Genomic DNA, 15536 nt, shown 5'->3' on the forward strand with positions numbered 1-15536 from the left:
GCAAGAATTGAACTGCTGGCAATTTGGGAAGACACAGCGGGGGAGGCCGAACCGGCTCACCTGTCCCTGCTTAGCTGCATCAGACATAGCGGAAGCTGGAGACAACACCGGTAAGCACAGACCAGCATAGCGCCATAACGAAAACATAGCAAGAGTCCCCAGTGCATAGACCAGAGGCACATTAGAGCTCTCCCACCAGTGACGGGCGTGATATCCCACCCACTCCTGCACAGCAACTCCACGCAGAACACCCGCTGGGACCAGGAGGTTCGCGCACGGCGGGATACATTCGCAAGCGCGGGGCCTCCGGCCCGGAGCCACGAGTGAGGCGCAGGGCCTAGTCGGACTGAAGGGAAGTGCACGCTGAGGCCCCAGTGGTGCAACGTAATTTAGCAGCCCCAGCACCACATGGAGCAACCAATACATATATTAGTAAAGAGCACTGAGTAGCGCAACCCACGCACAAGTTCTCACTCCCATTAAAGCGGACAAACACTCATTGCCACGGAGGAATTGGAAGACGGCACTAGACACATTGCCATATACCTCTTAAGTGCCGAACCACCAGACCAGTATCCCCCTCACAAATCGCTGGTGGGACAGTGATCCTGTTTCTAACCTACCAGGCATGGGGAAAATGGATAAAATGCAAACAAAGCTACAATTCGACTCATGCAAAGCAGCAGGGTCACGCAGTGATGGTCGGGAGACCCCGAATACAACTGCACCGCCCCCCAGGAAACGGAGTTAGGGGTAGACCTGCACCAGATTGTAACTCCAATGCAAACCACCCTGACTGACATAGATAGCAAGCTGGATGCTTTAACATACCGAGTAGACCGAATGTTGGAGAGGCTGGGCACGCATGCACAACGTGTATAGATGCGGTAGAACATAGGGTATCAGATACTGGGGATGCTCAACACACGGCCAGAGAAAATCAGAATAAGATGGAAAAAACGCTGGCCCTGCTCCAGGCCAAGACAGAAGACCTAGAGGCGCGCTCCTGGCGAAACAGCCTTAGAATAACGGGTATTGCGGAATCGATAAGCACCGGAAACATTGAGAAGTTTGTGGAAAGACTTCTCATTGATCTACTTGGAAGAGAGACCTTTTCGGACATGTTTATAGTTGAACGAGCGCATAGGTCGCTGGCGCCACCTCCACCTCCGGGTGCCAGACCTCGGCCCATCATAGCACGGCTGCTCAACTATAGAGACCGGGACGCCGCATTACACCGTTACAGGGAACTACTGCGTCTAAGACATGAAGGGTCAAAGATCTCACGGTCCAGGTTCAGGAAAAAATTCATACCGGCAGAAAGAAAACTCCAAGACCTGAACATACCATATGCCATGCTATACCCAGCTCGCCTCAGATTCCAGTATGTGCAGACTGTAGGGAAGGTGTTGGATTTTAAATCCAACACCTTCTACCCCTTTCGCAAGTCGTTGTAACGACTTGCGGGGTAATGGTATGCGTTGATACAATGCGGTCGTTGGTACGACCGTGTTGTAACAACATGTGGGATGACGGATGCTGGGTGATGGTTGTTTACCAGGTGAAATACCTATCACAAAGACAAAGATTTTCTAAATGCAATCTACAATTAATGTAAAATAAAACCACACTTACCTTATCGCGTGGCTTCTCGGGCTGCCCACCTCCTCCTCACCGTAATCTCCTACGTTGGACATACGTCATGGTAGGACTGAGCATGCGCGTGCATGCGCAGTCCTACCATGGATTACCATGAGGAGGAGGAAGGCAGCGCGGGGCACCGCGATAAGGTAAGTGCGGTTTTATTTTACATTAATTGTAGATTGCATTTAGAAAATATTTATTGCAGGGGGTGGGAGGTGCGTAGCAGATCTCCACTGAGTTTTTGGTCAACTCCGTGGTGCTCCGCGTAGGGAAACTCTGCCTGCTACGCCAGGGTTATTATAAATACAGACGCCAAAGTTCTAGCCAAAATAATAGCCCTGAGATTACAACCCCTAATGCAGAATTTAAGTTTGCCAGACCAGACTGGATTCATTCCAGCGTGATCGACGGGACACAACATGCGTACTATATACGCACTGTTCCATCAATTGCAACCAGAACAATCTGCAGCGGGCGCTCTACTAGACGCGGCCAAAGCGTTTGACTCGGTCGAGTGGACGTTTATGTTCACTGTCCTCCGAAGAACAGGATTCCCACAACCATTCCTGCACTGGATCAAACTGTTACACACTGAACAGTGTGCCAGACTCCCGATTAATGGCAACACCACCGCCCCTCTACAAATCCATAGAGGAACACGCCAAGGGTGCCCATTGTCACCATTTTTGTTCACCTTAGCACTTGAACCACTGGCATGTAAAATTGGAAAAAATCATGCAAATACGGCATTACAGTTTCCCTTACGACCCATCAGCATATCATTATAAGCAGATGACAATCTAAACTCACTAATACGAGAATACACACGATTTGAGCGTTACTCTGGAGTATAAACTGGTCTAAATCAGTGGTAATCCCACTGACACCTGAAACAAAACAATTTCCATTAGATTTCCCCCTGCTATGGCAAACAGAACCGGTCAAATATCTAGGCATTTGGATACACTGAGACCCTGAACTGGTGATACGGGTAAACTACGGCAGGGCCATTACGAAACTGGAAAGCCAGTTGGCCAGATGGATCCGGCTGCCACTATCTCTAGCCAACAGAAAAGCGATCCAAAATATGGTAGTGCTACCGTGTTTTCTCTACCTATTTGTGAACATACCCATCACACTCACGCAGCAGTTTTTCACGAAACTGCGCTCCTGCATGAACACACTTACATGGGTGGGCAGGCAACCCAGAGTAGGGTGGAAAGAGCTCACATGACCTTACACACAGGGTGGGTTTGGGGCCCCATATCTGCAGCTATATTATCATTGTGCCCTGGCACAATATGCACATTACTGGATACGCCCACATAAACTTTATTCCGCATGTAGCCGTGGAGGCCGATAGAACCCAACCAACCCCCCTAGCTGCCCTTGTATTGCAAACGAAACAGAGCACTTCTCACTCGGAGATAAACACAGCACAATGGCAGCATGGCACGCACTAGTACGCCGTGCCGATAAGCTCCTGGCATACGCTCCCGCCATGCCGCTATGACATCACCCACAGATAACTGTGGCACAATAACCAAACACGCAAAAACTACTGGGCGAAATGGGACTACAGACAATGAGTGACGTTTTCCAAAACGGCCAATTCGTAACTAAACAAGACGTACTGCCAGATGCTAACCACACACCGCTAATGCTCTTTGCATATTTTAGATTGCGAGCTGCGATAAAAGACATATACCCCACATTTCCCCAAGAACCGCCTACACTTAATACTCTGCAAGTACTGTTCACAGTACCTACACATCAGCGTCTTATAACAAAGCTCTATAACACAGCCCAGCGAGAACAACACAGGCAAAATTATCGAGCCCTGGAATAATGGAACAGCATCTCAGATACTCCGCTATCCAAAGAAGAATGGGAATATTGCTCCGCACTCATGCAAGCACTCACACCAAACTGCAATCTCTGGATCATCCTTTTTAAATTCCTGCAACAAACATATTACACACCAGCACAACTACACAAAAATGGCCTCCGAGAGGATGATAGATGCTTGCGCTGTAACGTCACACAAGCAGGCTTCATACACATTGCCTGGGCATGCCCCCCAGTGCAAAGGTACTGGGAGAGGGTGACGCACGCCCTGGGATCTGTGCTTGCAGAGCCAATCTCCAACTCTCCAGAGGTCTGCCTCCTAGGCCTATATAAAACAAAGCAGCCACCTAGACGCAAATTACTAGTCATAGCCTTATTGCTAGCTAAACGATACGTTGCCATGAAATGGGGTGGTAAACACGCACCACATGTACAACAATGGGTGGCGGACATGACGTATCGCAAAGAACAACTCGAAATGTAGGCAGCGGAACTATCAAGGCCCTCCCGCCGAAGGGAGTTCTGGAATCCATTTATACAATATTTACAATCCGAACATGTGATATGATAGGAATGCAGTACTAGCTACAAAAGACTGTAAGGCCAAAAGTATGCTACATACGTGACCGTGGTAAATGTGATGTACTACTAAAACTGAAAAGATCTAACGAACGATTGAACTATGTATTCAAGCTAAGATGTGCACTTGTAAGATTGTGCTTCTCTGTTAATGAAAGATAAGCTATAATGGACAATTGTATTATCTGACCAGCTGAAATGTAAGTTATAAAGCCATGCCATGTGCCTGACCTTAATAAAACCTAATAAATAAATAAAAGAACTTTGGGCTGCCCATCAATTTATCCACGGAAAATCATTCCTAAATGATATGTTTTCACATAATAACCTGTTCCAGGTATTATGCCCTAAGGAGCGGAAGACCGGACGGCCCCCGTCCCGGCCCAGAGAGACTCCATTGAGCTCCGAACAAACCAGTAGCCATTGCTTGCTGCTAGGCATCCCGGTTTACTCTTGCAGACGCCTTTTCCAGTTGGAAGTCAGGATTTAGATCTCTATCTCCCAGACACGGCCACAAGCCCTTATTCAAGGTGATTCAACGCAATACCACGGGCAACCTTTGCTGTTCTTGGCACATCATGAGCCAATTATTCAGCTAGGAGCTAGGGATCGAAACGTCGACTTTTCAAAACAGTACCGCAATTTATCCATTGTGAAAAATGCATTGTGGTTTCTGTTGGTTAGAGCTTACTCAATATTTTACTGTACTGTAAGCCACTACTTGCTCCCAAAGTTTTTGCCTGCTATTTTTGCTGTCTTCTCATTTTCTTCTGTTAAAAACTCGGTACAGGATTGTGCCCTTGTTTCATTTTTTCCGTGCTCTTTATCCTGTTTAAATCCTTTTGTATTGTTCAAAATAAATGTTCCTGTGTCCGGCTACACATTGGAAGAATGTCCATAGTTCTTATCGAAGTCTATGTTGAAATGTTTTCATTATTTATCATTAAGCTAAGGACCTTTGTTCTTTAAAAATAAGTAATCACCCGAGGTCCAAAGCTACTTGTATCGGGTTCCCTTGTTATTTATAATGTTCACATAATAACCTGTCCTGCAACTTCAAGCAGTCAAAGGTTCTTATTACGAATTCCTAGGTCCACTTGCAGGAGCTTGCAATGTTAGTAGTAGACCCTAAGTTTCAGACCTGTCTTCTGCTTTACATGGATGAACTCTCCAAACATTTTGGGCCTTATTCATAAAGGTAACCTACACTTTTGGAGTAATTCCAGCACTAAACATGGCCAACCACTGGCGCTGTAACACCCTCCCATAGAAAATAATGGAGATAGGGACTTACCACAAAAGTGAAGTTACTACAAATGTGTAAATTACTACAAAAGTGCAGTTTATGAATATGGAAAAGCACTAATCTCACTCAAATATGTAAGTTGCTACTAAAGTGAAGTTTATGAATATCAAAAGTGCTAAACATACTCCAAAGAGTAAGTTACTGCAAAAGTGAATAGCACTGTGTAGTACGTTTTGTAGTACTAATGTAGCATTACAGAACATACTACAAAGTGCAGCTTGTGAATCAGCACCTTAGTGTTCAGAAAGGCACTGGAAGCCCATTTGTTCGGCCAACTCTCCTATGTTTGCGGCTCCTCTGCATTGTTCTTTGTTCCTAATGCTCTGAAGCCTATGAGTAAATGTGTTAAAAAATGCAGATTGAATCGAATAATTATTCTACAAGGAGGGTTGCGAGACCTCACTTGAAAGTAATATTTAACAGCAGCCAGGCAGAGGTGATATCCATCCACCGTGGTTTTATGTTTCTGCAGAATCCAGGGTTACCCATGGTGTATCCAAGGCCAGTCAAAGAGAAACACTGTTTAGCATGTTTCAAAGCACTCATCTGACTGAGATAACCTTCAAAGGAAAATGCTCCTGTTCACCCGCCTGACACCTCCACCGCGCCCATCCTATGCTGTGGAAGCAACATCTGCACCCCTGCTCAGAGGCAGCCTTTCTCTGCTCTCAGACTAAGAAACAGCATCAGGGTTAAGGTGACTCAATGAAATCCCACTGAGAGGAGCCAGAGAAAGGTCTGTTCACCCTAATAGTCTATACGCAAACTGTAGGCCTTTATTTAGGTACTGAAACCCAAAACTGAAGCATAAGCATGCAGTTTATGTTTAAAAATGTCCACTGATGGAAGACCAGATCTAAGTCTCTCGACTTCAAGCAAAACACGAGAATAATGTTCTTATCCACAGACTTGTGTTGAAATACCAAGTGTTTTTGTACTGATAGAGGCTTGTCAGTGTGAACTCGATAAGGGATTGAGAGAGTAAACCGGTTGTTGAGGGACTAATAAACAATGCCAATGGTGTATTAGGATACAGTAGGGTGACAGTTACTTGATGAAGAGAGCATTCACAACAAAACGTTCTTAATGTTTGCAGAGTTAATCACACATTACAATAAGCACACTAAATAGAGTTGATGTGCTTCGGTAAACGTGTGTGTAATGAAACAGCCTTAAGTCAAAGCCAGCCTTCTTCTGGCTGAACACGGGGCCAAATACAAATGTCAGTTTTCAGTTACAACCAGATATGCAGCAGAGCAGTTTCTTTGAGAAGTGAAGCTCTAGATTTGCTGAACTTACTTGATAAAACGATAAAAGCTATTCACATGCATTTGTATTCTAGTTTGTTTTATTGTCCCAATTTCTATCACCACTAATTATTATAATTAAAATACTAAAGTCACAAAATAGCATTAAAAGAAATGTTATCCCAATTAGCAACCTCAAAATTTCTGAAGGGAATTGATTTTTTTGATCTGAATCTGCGTGTTAGCAACATCAGTTATAACGTGTTGGCAACTACTAGAGCAATCTCTGGCTGATATAGACTATTGTAAAGTTTGTTTTAACATCTACTGCATTTGGTTTAGTATCTTTAAGGAGAGCTGCATTCTCCCTACGCTATGGGGATGTGTAGGACTGGCCTGAGTGGCTGTCACTGTTTGTAATCTCACGTCTATGGAGTGGTCACTGTTTGTAACCTCCAGCCTCTGGGGTGGTCACTGTAACTTCAGCCCTCTGGTCTTGTCACTGTTTGTATACTAAAGACTCTGGTGTGGTCAGTGTTTTTTTTAACCCCAAGCCTCTGGTGTGGTCACTATTTGTATCGTCAAGCTGCTGGTGTGGTCACTTTGTAACCTCCTGCCACTGGTGTTGTCACTGTTTGTAAACTCAAACCTATGACGTCGTCAGTGTTTGTAAACTCCAGCCTCTGCTGTGGTCACTGCTTGTAACCACCAGCCTCTGGAGTTGTCAGTGTTTGTAACCTCACTCCTCTGATGTGGTCACTGTTTGTATACCCAAGTCTCTGCTCTGGTCACTGTTTGTAGCCACAAGCCTCTGGTGTGGTCAGTGTTTGTAAACCACAGCCTCTGGAGTGGTCACTGTTTTTGTAACATAAAATCTCCGGTGTGACCACTGTTTGTATCCTCAAACCTCTGTTGTTTCTAACCTCAAGTCTCTGGAGTGGTCACTGTAAACTCAACCCTCTGGAATGTTAAGATGGTAAGATAAGATTCAGGGCATCATTGGGTTTTATAGACTCGGTGGGGGGAAGCAAAGACCACTTACTTGGCATAGGCCTTCTCCAGCAGCGCGCTCCAGAATTCCTTGAGCTCGGCGGAGTGCCCAAACATTAACTCGCCACCCTTGACTGGTAACTTGTCATCGACCACAACCTCCACCCATTCTCCGTACTGCCAAAACTAAGGGGTAAAGACAAGAAAGAATGAAAAGAACAGACAAAAGGCAACATTACTGGGCAGAGAGAAGATAGCTACAAAGCCAAAAGAACACAAATGTTCCCAGCAGCAGCCTCACCATGGCAAACGCAGTGAGCCACTAAATGCACATATTCACTTTGTGAGACTGTGCTACATATTCACAAGAGGCCTCCAAATGCTCTACTAACTACACTGCAAGCTCCTTGTTGCAGAGAAAGTGCAAGCCATCCGCTTCCTTCTGAGCACCATTCTTATTTGTTTCACAGTATGCAACAGGAACGAACACAGACCGTCCAGGCCATCAGGAGCGCTCGCAATACAGCATTTACAAGAAGAAGAATAGGAGTTGGCGCAATTGCGATGTTTTTTCCATGAAACTCGCACATTTCACACATATGGCATTGACGTTTGCTAGCCTGAATCTGATGTGAATATTGAAATTGTGGCAAACCTCGTGTTGAAAAGTCACACGAAATACCAGCAGGAAACTGGTTCGAACACAGTATGTCCCTTGGCTGCAGTAATTATATTGCGCTTATTACCTCTAAGTGTGGCGCTGAAGCACCTCTGGCTACAGTATTACTGTGCAAAGCAAAACCAAAGGGGATGATGGATGCAGTGTTGAACATTGCAAGCACTCACCCCCAGTCAACTGATCTGGCTTTAATCCATCATCATTCTTTAGCTCACTCCGCCACCCCAGTTCAGACATGGCCATATGCAAATCAGTCTGACCCAGTGCCTCATGGGAACAGTCCAGCCCAAACTGCCAAGCCATGTCTTCCCTGGACCGGAAACAGGCATCCTGGGACCGGTTTCCGGCTAACCAGCCGTCATCAGCCAGGCTAGCTTGAATCCAGTGTCAAAGTGAGCAAGGGACCCACGTCTGGGCATACCCTGCCAATTTAGGACGAACAAAGCAAACACAAGGAGATTATGGACGGAGGGCTGAAACTTTTCAGACACTCAACCACAGTCACAGATCTAGGTTGAATTGCTCATTGTTCTTTAGCTCATATCGCCACCATAGTTCAGACCCAGACATGGGTCCCTTGCTCACTTTGCCACTGGATTCAAGCTAGCCTGGCTGATGATGGCTGATTAGCCAGAAACCGGTCCCAGGATGCTTGCTTCGGGTCGAGGGAAGACATGGCTTGGTAGTTCGGGCTGGACTGTTCCCATGAGGCACTGGGTCAGACTGATTTGCATATGGCCATGTCTGAACTGGGGTGGCAGAGTGAGCTAAAGAATGATGATGGATTAAACCCAGATCAGTTGACTGAGTGTGAGTGCTTGCAATTTTCAACACTCCGTCCATCATCCCCTTTGGTTTTGCTTTGTTTGCCCTGAGTTGGCAGGGTAAGCCCTGACGTGGGTCCCTTGCTCAATTTGCCACTGGAATCAAGCTAGCCTGGCTGATGACGGCTGATTAGCCAGAAACCGGTCCCAGGATGCTTGGTTCCGGCCCAGGGAAGACGTGGCTTGGTAGTTCAGGCTGGACCTTTCCCATGAGGCACAGTGTCAGACTGATTTGCATATGGCCATGTCGGAACTGGGGTGGCGGAGTGAGCTAAAGAATGATGATAGATTAAACCCAGATCAGTTGACTGGGGGTGAGTACTTGCAATGTTCAACACTCCGTCCATCATCCCCTTTGGTTTTGCTTTGTTCATCCTAAGTTGGCAGGGTATGCCCAGACGTGGGTCCCTTGCTCACTTTGCCACTGGATTCAAGCTAGCCTGGCTGATGACGGCTGATTAGCCAGAAACCGGTCCCAGGATGCTTGTTTCCGGTCCAGGGAAGACATGGCTTGGTAGTTCGGGCTGGACTGTTCCCATGAGGCACAGGGTCAGACTGATTTGCATATGGCCATGTCTGAACTGGGATGGCGGAGTGAGCTAAAAAATGATGATGGATTAAAGCCAGATCAGTTGACTGGTGGTGAGTGCTTGCAATGTTCAACACTCCATCCATCATCCCCTTTGGTTTTACAGTATTACTGTTCCCGCAACACATTATCTGCTTGAGCCAGTGTCTCACAGGCAAAAAATATATGAAGTTTTGCACCTCTGAAATGGAAAGAACTTTGACATAATTTGCATATTACACACATTTCTGATTTTTTCCCAGCATAAATAAATCCTAAGGTCTAATATATAATCGTCTTTAATCAAACTCAGTGCTCATTTCGACCACAGGGAGCGTTTAGAGTACAAATCAACCCTCAGTCTTTCCTAAAGGCACAAGTAGATGATGTTGTCTGTTGACTCGAACATCAGGCATAGTAAGAGACTGCTTAGTAACTCTTCTCAGTTAAATGTCTGCTCTCTCCACAGTGCTTAATTTGTCCCCAAAAATTAAGCCCCAGGGCGCTCGTTAGGAGGCCACTGAAACGTGCATCACCCATTGCCCCTGCCAACAGTGCTAACGTCATTCCACCACAACTACGGACCACCACACTCCAAGTGTGACAATTTATGCCATTCCTGGCCCCCTAAGCTATAAGAATGGCTTGGGCAACATGCATTCGTCATTTGAATGTATATTTAGTTTAAAAAAAAAATAACATTGTTGTTCTCATCTGTAACGTAGACAGAAAGCACTACCAAGACTGTCATAAGTGCTGATGTTGATAATGAATTGCCGGTGCCTAGCACCGGAAACCATCGGCTCAAATTAAGCCCTGTCTCTCCCTATAACTCTGGTGCACTGTTTTACCTTTTGGAAGGTCACATGTGTAAGGGTGAGTTTGGTAAGAGTATGGCTCATATATGACTTACTGAAAATTGGAGTGCATTTGGTTCCTGTGTTTGTGCCTCACAAGATGGCAAATCTTTTGTGTAAGCTGGCTACATTCACACTAGGCATGCCAAGATGCAGTCTGTACATACTCCTGTCCAGGCCCCTTCCAGAAAACCTATTGTACCTGGTGGTGGAATGGAACTTCACCAGCCCATTCTGTTGTTCAGACAAAGACCCCCCCCCCCCCTCCCTCATGCTCCCCCTCTGCCCCAGGGAAAATCAGCACATCCCGCATTTCCTGCTGTGCTCGCGCTTCCAAAGGTAACATCAAAAGGTGGAGAACTCTCCTAGTCTCAATCCACAAATTACCTGGACCTGTCTAAACCCATCTGACTTGTCTATCAGAGACATGAACTTCTCCAAGTTTGGAGAAGTGCAAACATTTTCAAGCAAAGCAGACGCAATGGAGGGCTCGGTTTTTAACCCCTTGGCCACCAGAGGGCTATAAGACAACTGACCTGGAGCAGAGTTTCTACTGGGTGGCCACCCTTCCTCCAGACTGGGCTCAGTATGGAAATCCTGCGTGAAGCCTTGTCTACTGTGACCTGTCAAAGCATGAAGAGCTCACGACCCCGATCAAGGAGCCAGGCTGCACCTGCCAGGAGAAACCAATCTGAGTCCAGGAAGATCCCCACAAGGTCCAACTGACTAGAGAAATCAAGTGGATACCGTCTCGATGTACTGTAGGTGATGTCTGACCTGCAAGGATTTCCAATTAGCCAAGCAGCAAAAGTTCCTGTATTTATCTGATGGTCATGTGTGCAGTGCTGATTGCAGGTGGAGCCCACCGGCACTCTTTTTTAGGGATCAGATCTATTATTTTTCATGATCAGACTTTATCCCAGAACTAGAGAGAGAAGGACTGAAGAAGATGAAAGAAGGAGGAAGAAAAAAACGGAAAAACAGTTACAAATGGAGGAACCTGGGATGAAAAAGAATGCAAGAGCGAGATTGAAGGGCACGGAGAGTTAAGTAGTGGTTGAAAAAAGCCACGAAGGGTAATAAAAACCAGACAGCGTTGGTATTCAGCAATAGAAACATTTGGCAGCAGCGCCGATGGGCTTCTGAGAAAAACGTTCGGGCCTGCACCCATATTCTTTTACAAATTAAGCACTGGTTGTTTGCGTACATTGTTTTGACTACAGAATCCTGCATCTGTGAAATCCCATTCTTTTTATTTTCATGATCTCTATTGGGGTACTGCAGGGCTTTAAGTGGTCCGGGTCTCATCGGTGCTGAGCACCGGCAGTTTTTTAAAGGAGGCCTCGAAACAGGTCTCTATATCGCGCTCTGTTTTGTGCCCTGGCACAGGCGGCCCTGCAGTGACTGCAGGCACATCATGTGCGTCTGCTCACACTGCTCACTTCTCACTTGTGGAGAAGTTACGGCATGACGTCATGCCAGGTGAGCGTTGTAGAGGAAGGGAAATCCTGTAGAGAGTCATTTTCTTTCTGGATTTCCCTTCTCTTTTTGAAACTCAGGAGCAGCAACACTGTCGTGGTGTCACCAGGGCTGTAAGTGGAAGCTTTTTCAATGTTATATACAAACCATAGTTGCAGCCAGCCGGGCACACACACAGCCACACCCGAGTACTTCACAGGTCTTTAAAAGACCACTTACATGCTAACGAGGCTTCGTTTTGTTTTCACCCCTTCTTAGAGCCGCTGCTACTCCAATCTGCATATTGCTGGCGGAATCAGCCCCCACAAAATTTTAGTAGGCCCCACCAAACAAATTTGGCTCTAGTTGCACCTCTGGTTGCTGCTTATTTATCTTATGCAACTAACAACCATTGACAAAGCCAATAGTCCTGGCTTATTGCAGGGATGATGTTACTTGTATTTATTATGTCAGGATGCAATGACAGAAACAGCAAAATACACTAAACACAGATTTTTAGTTTACGTGTTTTAAGCCACGCCCTTAATTATATTGTCCACGCCCCTTTATGAGACCCTCAGTTTGTTCATCCCACTTAAAGTCCTGGGGTACTGTATACATAAATCTATAAGGGTATGTCTGGCGCGGAGCCTAGCCGAGCAGCAAAATGGCTGATCTCTAGAGAGCCAAAATTTGGCATTTATCCTTCTTCCATGGGTGCATCCATTCTACCTGCACCAGTCCCTTATCCCCCGGATTGCTTCATCCTGACTGGGACGTCCAAATTGGGAGCGAAGAGACGGCATGCGGAGGCCGGATCCGAATGCGGCCCAGAGGCTCTACTCGGGACGGGCCTGAAGTGCTGGCCATGGGGCGCGACACTGAGTCGACAGCACCTGATCCTGTCCTGTTGAACAGTGGCGAATGATTGCCTGGCCCTGACCCAATAGTCTCAGAAGGATTCGCGGCCCCAGCTCTCGGCCCCCGGGCTTGTTGCGGCTCCGCTTGTGGATGGAAAGCGGGGCAGCCCGGACTGGCTTCCAGCCCCGCTCGGCCCTGCAGAGGTTGAACTTCATTCGGCCGGCCCAGTCATTAACATCTGACCCCGACCTAGGGGGAGAGGTGAGCTTGAGGCCTACGAAGCCGCGGCCTCGTCGCCTGCATTCGTGTACGATGGCCGCCTTGGTGCGTGCCTGGCCGCTGCCTCGACACACCGGAAGCTGGTCTGATCCGGCCCTCCCCCTCCAAAGGGGAGGGAGGACGTCATGCAGCGTTTCTTGTGCGATCCTGGACTTACCAATGTGACTCTCCTGCTTCTCTGGTCCTCCCCCCACCACATTGGATTCATGTGCCCTCATCGCTGCTCCTGCTCACCCTTAGAATTTTTCGTGGCCCTCAGGGGCAGGCGTCGCCTGCGATGTTGAGCCCTTTCTGTTTTTGTTGTCCACCGGGCTCTGTGACCCTCTTGGGCCTCCGAGCCAGTAAAGTGATGCCAGACCTGGCCCCCCAGACATGAGTGCTCAGCTGAGGCGCTGTGGGGCCATCTTCTGTGGTGGTGTCTGTGGCTTACCTACTTATTCACCAGGCATAGGAGACCTGCCCGTACCTCTGCTATTCCCCCATTTGCCTGCATCACAGAGCATTGCCACCCGGGAGCCCTCTCCTTTATCGGACCACTTGGTGCTGCCCGACCTGCTCGTGCCCCCTGGCTCTGGTCATCTTCCCAGGGCATGGCGGGGTTGCAACACGGACTGCTGTTATCGGATGCTCCTGGGCTCACCTCCTGCGGTCGTCCGCCACTGAGAGTATCCTTTTCAACCACGTCACAGATCATTGCATGTCCATCCGCTCTTTTCTCAATGACCTCTCAGATTCCAGTGGCTACTACCTCCACATGGACTGCTTGTCGAGAGCGTTTACATCCAGGACCCCATTTCTGTCCACAGACGTTGCTAGATAGGTGCTTTCTGCCTTTATAAGCAACCCTATCATCCAATTGGCGACTACAGCTCTCAAACGAAGCCTTCAAACCCAGTGACAATGGGCAAGCAGGACACACGCCAGATGAAGCTTTCCTTTGAGGGCAGGAAACAAGTCAGACACGCCAGCCGGGACCCTTCACAAGATGACTTACCTGATAACACAGGAGGGGCAGACGAATGCGATGACTACCTGAAAGAAATCCTAGTAGATGTCAAGTCCAGTCATTGCGCCATCGATGCCAAGCTTATGGTGAATTGCCTCGACCGCATGAAGGAGAGGGTTGACAAACATGAAGACAGAATAGACAATCTAGAAACCAGAGTCTCTGAGGTGGAGGACGACAGGCCACATCCAGTGAACAGCTTCTGCGCATGGATAAGGTCGTGAAACTCATAAAAGCTAAGAACGAAGAGCTGGAGGCGAGATCGAGGCGCAATACTATCCAGATCATTGGCGTTCCAGAATCCACAAACATAGGGAGAATGGAGGATTATGTGAAGGCCATGCTCCGCAAGCTCTTTGGGAATTTTCTCTCCTCAATTTATTTTGGAACGAGCCCACCGCACACTGGCACCCAGGACAACCCCTGGGACTAATCCAAGGCCTATAGTGGCCCATATGCTCAATTACAAGAATCGAGATGCAGTGCTGCACCAGGCCCAAGAACAGAGGGGCATGCACTTTCATGGAAACACGCTGTTGTTCTACCCGGACTTTACACCTTCTCTGCAGGTAGCACGTAGAGAGTTCCTCCCCACCAAATGATTGCTGCAAAAACTTGATGTCACCTACGCCCTTCTATACCTCGCCAAACTATGCATCACACATGGTGGCAAACAAAATCATTTCACAGACCCGAAGGCTGCTCTTAAATTTACCAGCTCATAAAGAAGGAGACTGGATCAACTCGAACATCGCCGCATACTAGGGAGGAAAGAAACATGGATGACATTGAGTAGAATAGCACCCTTTGAACAGACTGACTCAAACTGCAGCCCCCTTCTCATATACCTGCGGTGTGCCTGAGTGCTCCCCTCTCTGGATGTCTCCTGCTGACGCACTGGTCTACCTGATACACTGGGCGCCATTACTCCTTAACTTACCTGCCCATGGAACAGCTCACAGGGTGCATCTGCCCCATCGGCCACCAAGTCTAGCCAAGATCTCCGACCCTTGGTCTAGGTCCACTCCCTCCCCGCAGCTGTGCTGTGCCGTCTCTTGCCTCCAGACCCCGACCTCCTCCTTGGGAGGTTCGAGGCTGTTGTCTGCTCCTCTGCCTGCTGCCCGCTCCAACTGGGACCAGACTTCTTAATTTTTCTCTGTTGTGCCACTGTTATTGTGCCCATCTGTGTCTTGCTCTAATTCCACCACTGTTTTTATTTTCTTGTGCCTGCCCGTTCTTTTCGCCTTTTGCCGCTGCTGCCCCTGCGGCCCCTCCCCCCTGGAATTCCCCCCCAGAAATCTCTCCCCCCCCCCCCGGAATTCCTGCGCTCCCGCCTCCCAGCCTCTCCTCCCTCCCACCTCCCCTACTTAATGGCGGACGCTGTGAGGTC

General features: G+C 47.7%; 1 protein-coding gene across 1 annotated transcript in view; it reads right to left on the reverse strand.

Annotated features, from left to right (window-relative positions):
- The window catches only part of LOC146813824 (calpain-1 catalytic subunit-like), a 400682-nt gene that overhangs the window by 251733 nt on the left and 133413 nt on the right, over positions 1-15536 (reverse strand). The window contains exon 4 of the mRNA XM_085610280.1: positions 7667-7800. Within this exon, the coding sequence (XP_085466406.1) occupies positions 7667-7800 (134 nt within the window). The remainder of the gene's footprint in view (positions 1-7666; positions 7801-15536) is intronic.

The sequence above is a fragment of the Triturus cristatus genome, chromosome 6 (genome assembly GCF_964204655.1).
Source record: "Triturus cristatus chromosome 6, aTriCri1.1, whole genome shotgun sequence".
NCBI lineage: Eukaryota > Metazoa > Chordata > Amphibia > Caudata > Salamandridae > Triturus > Triturus cristatus.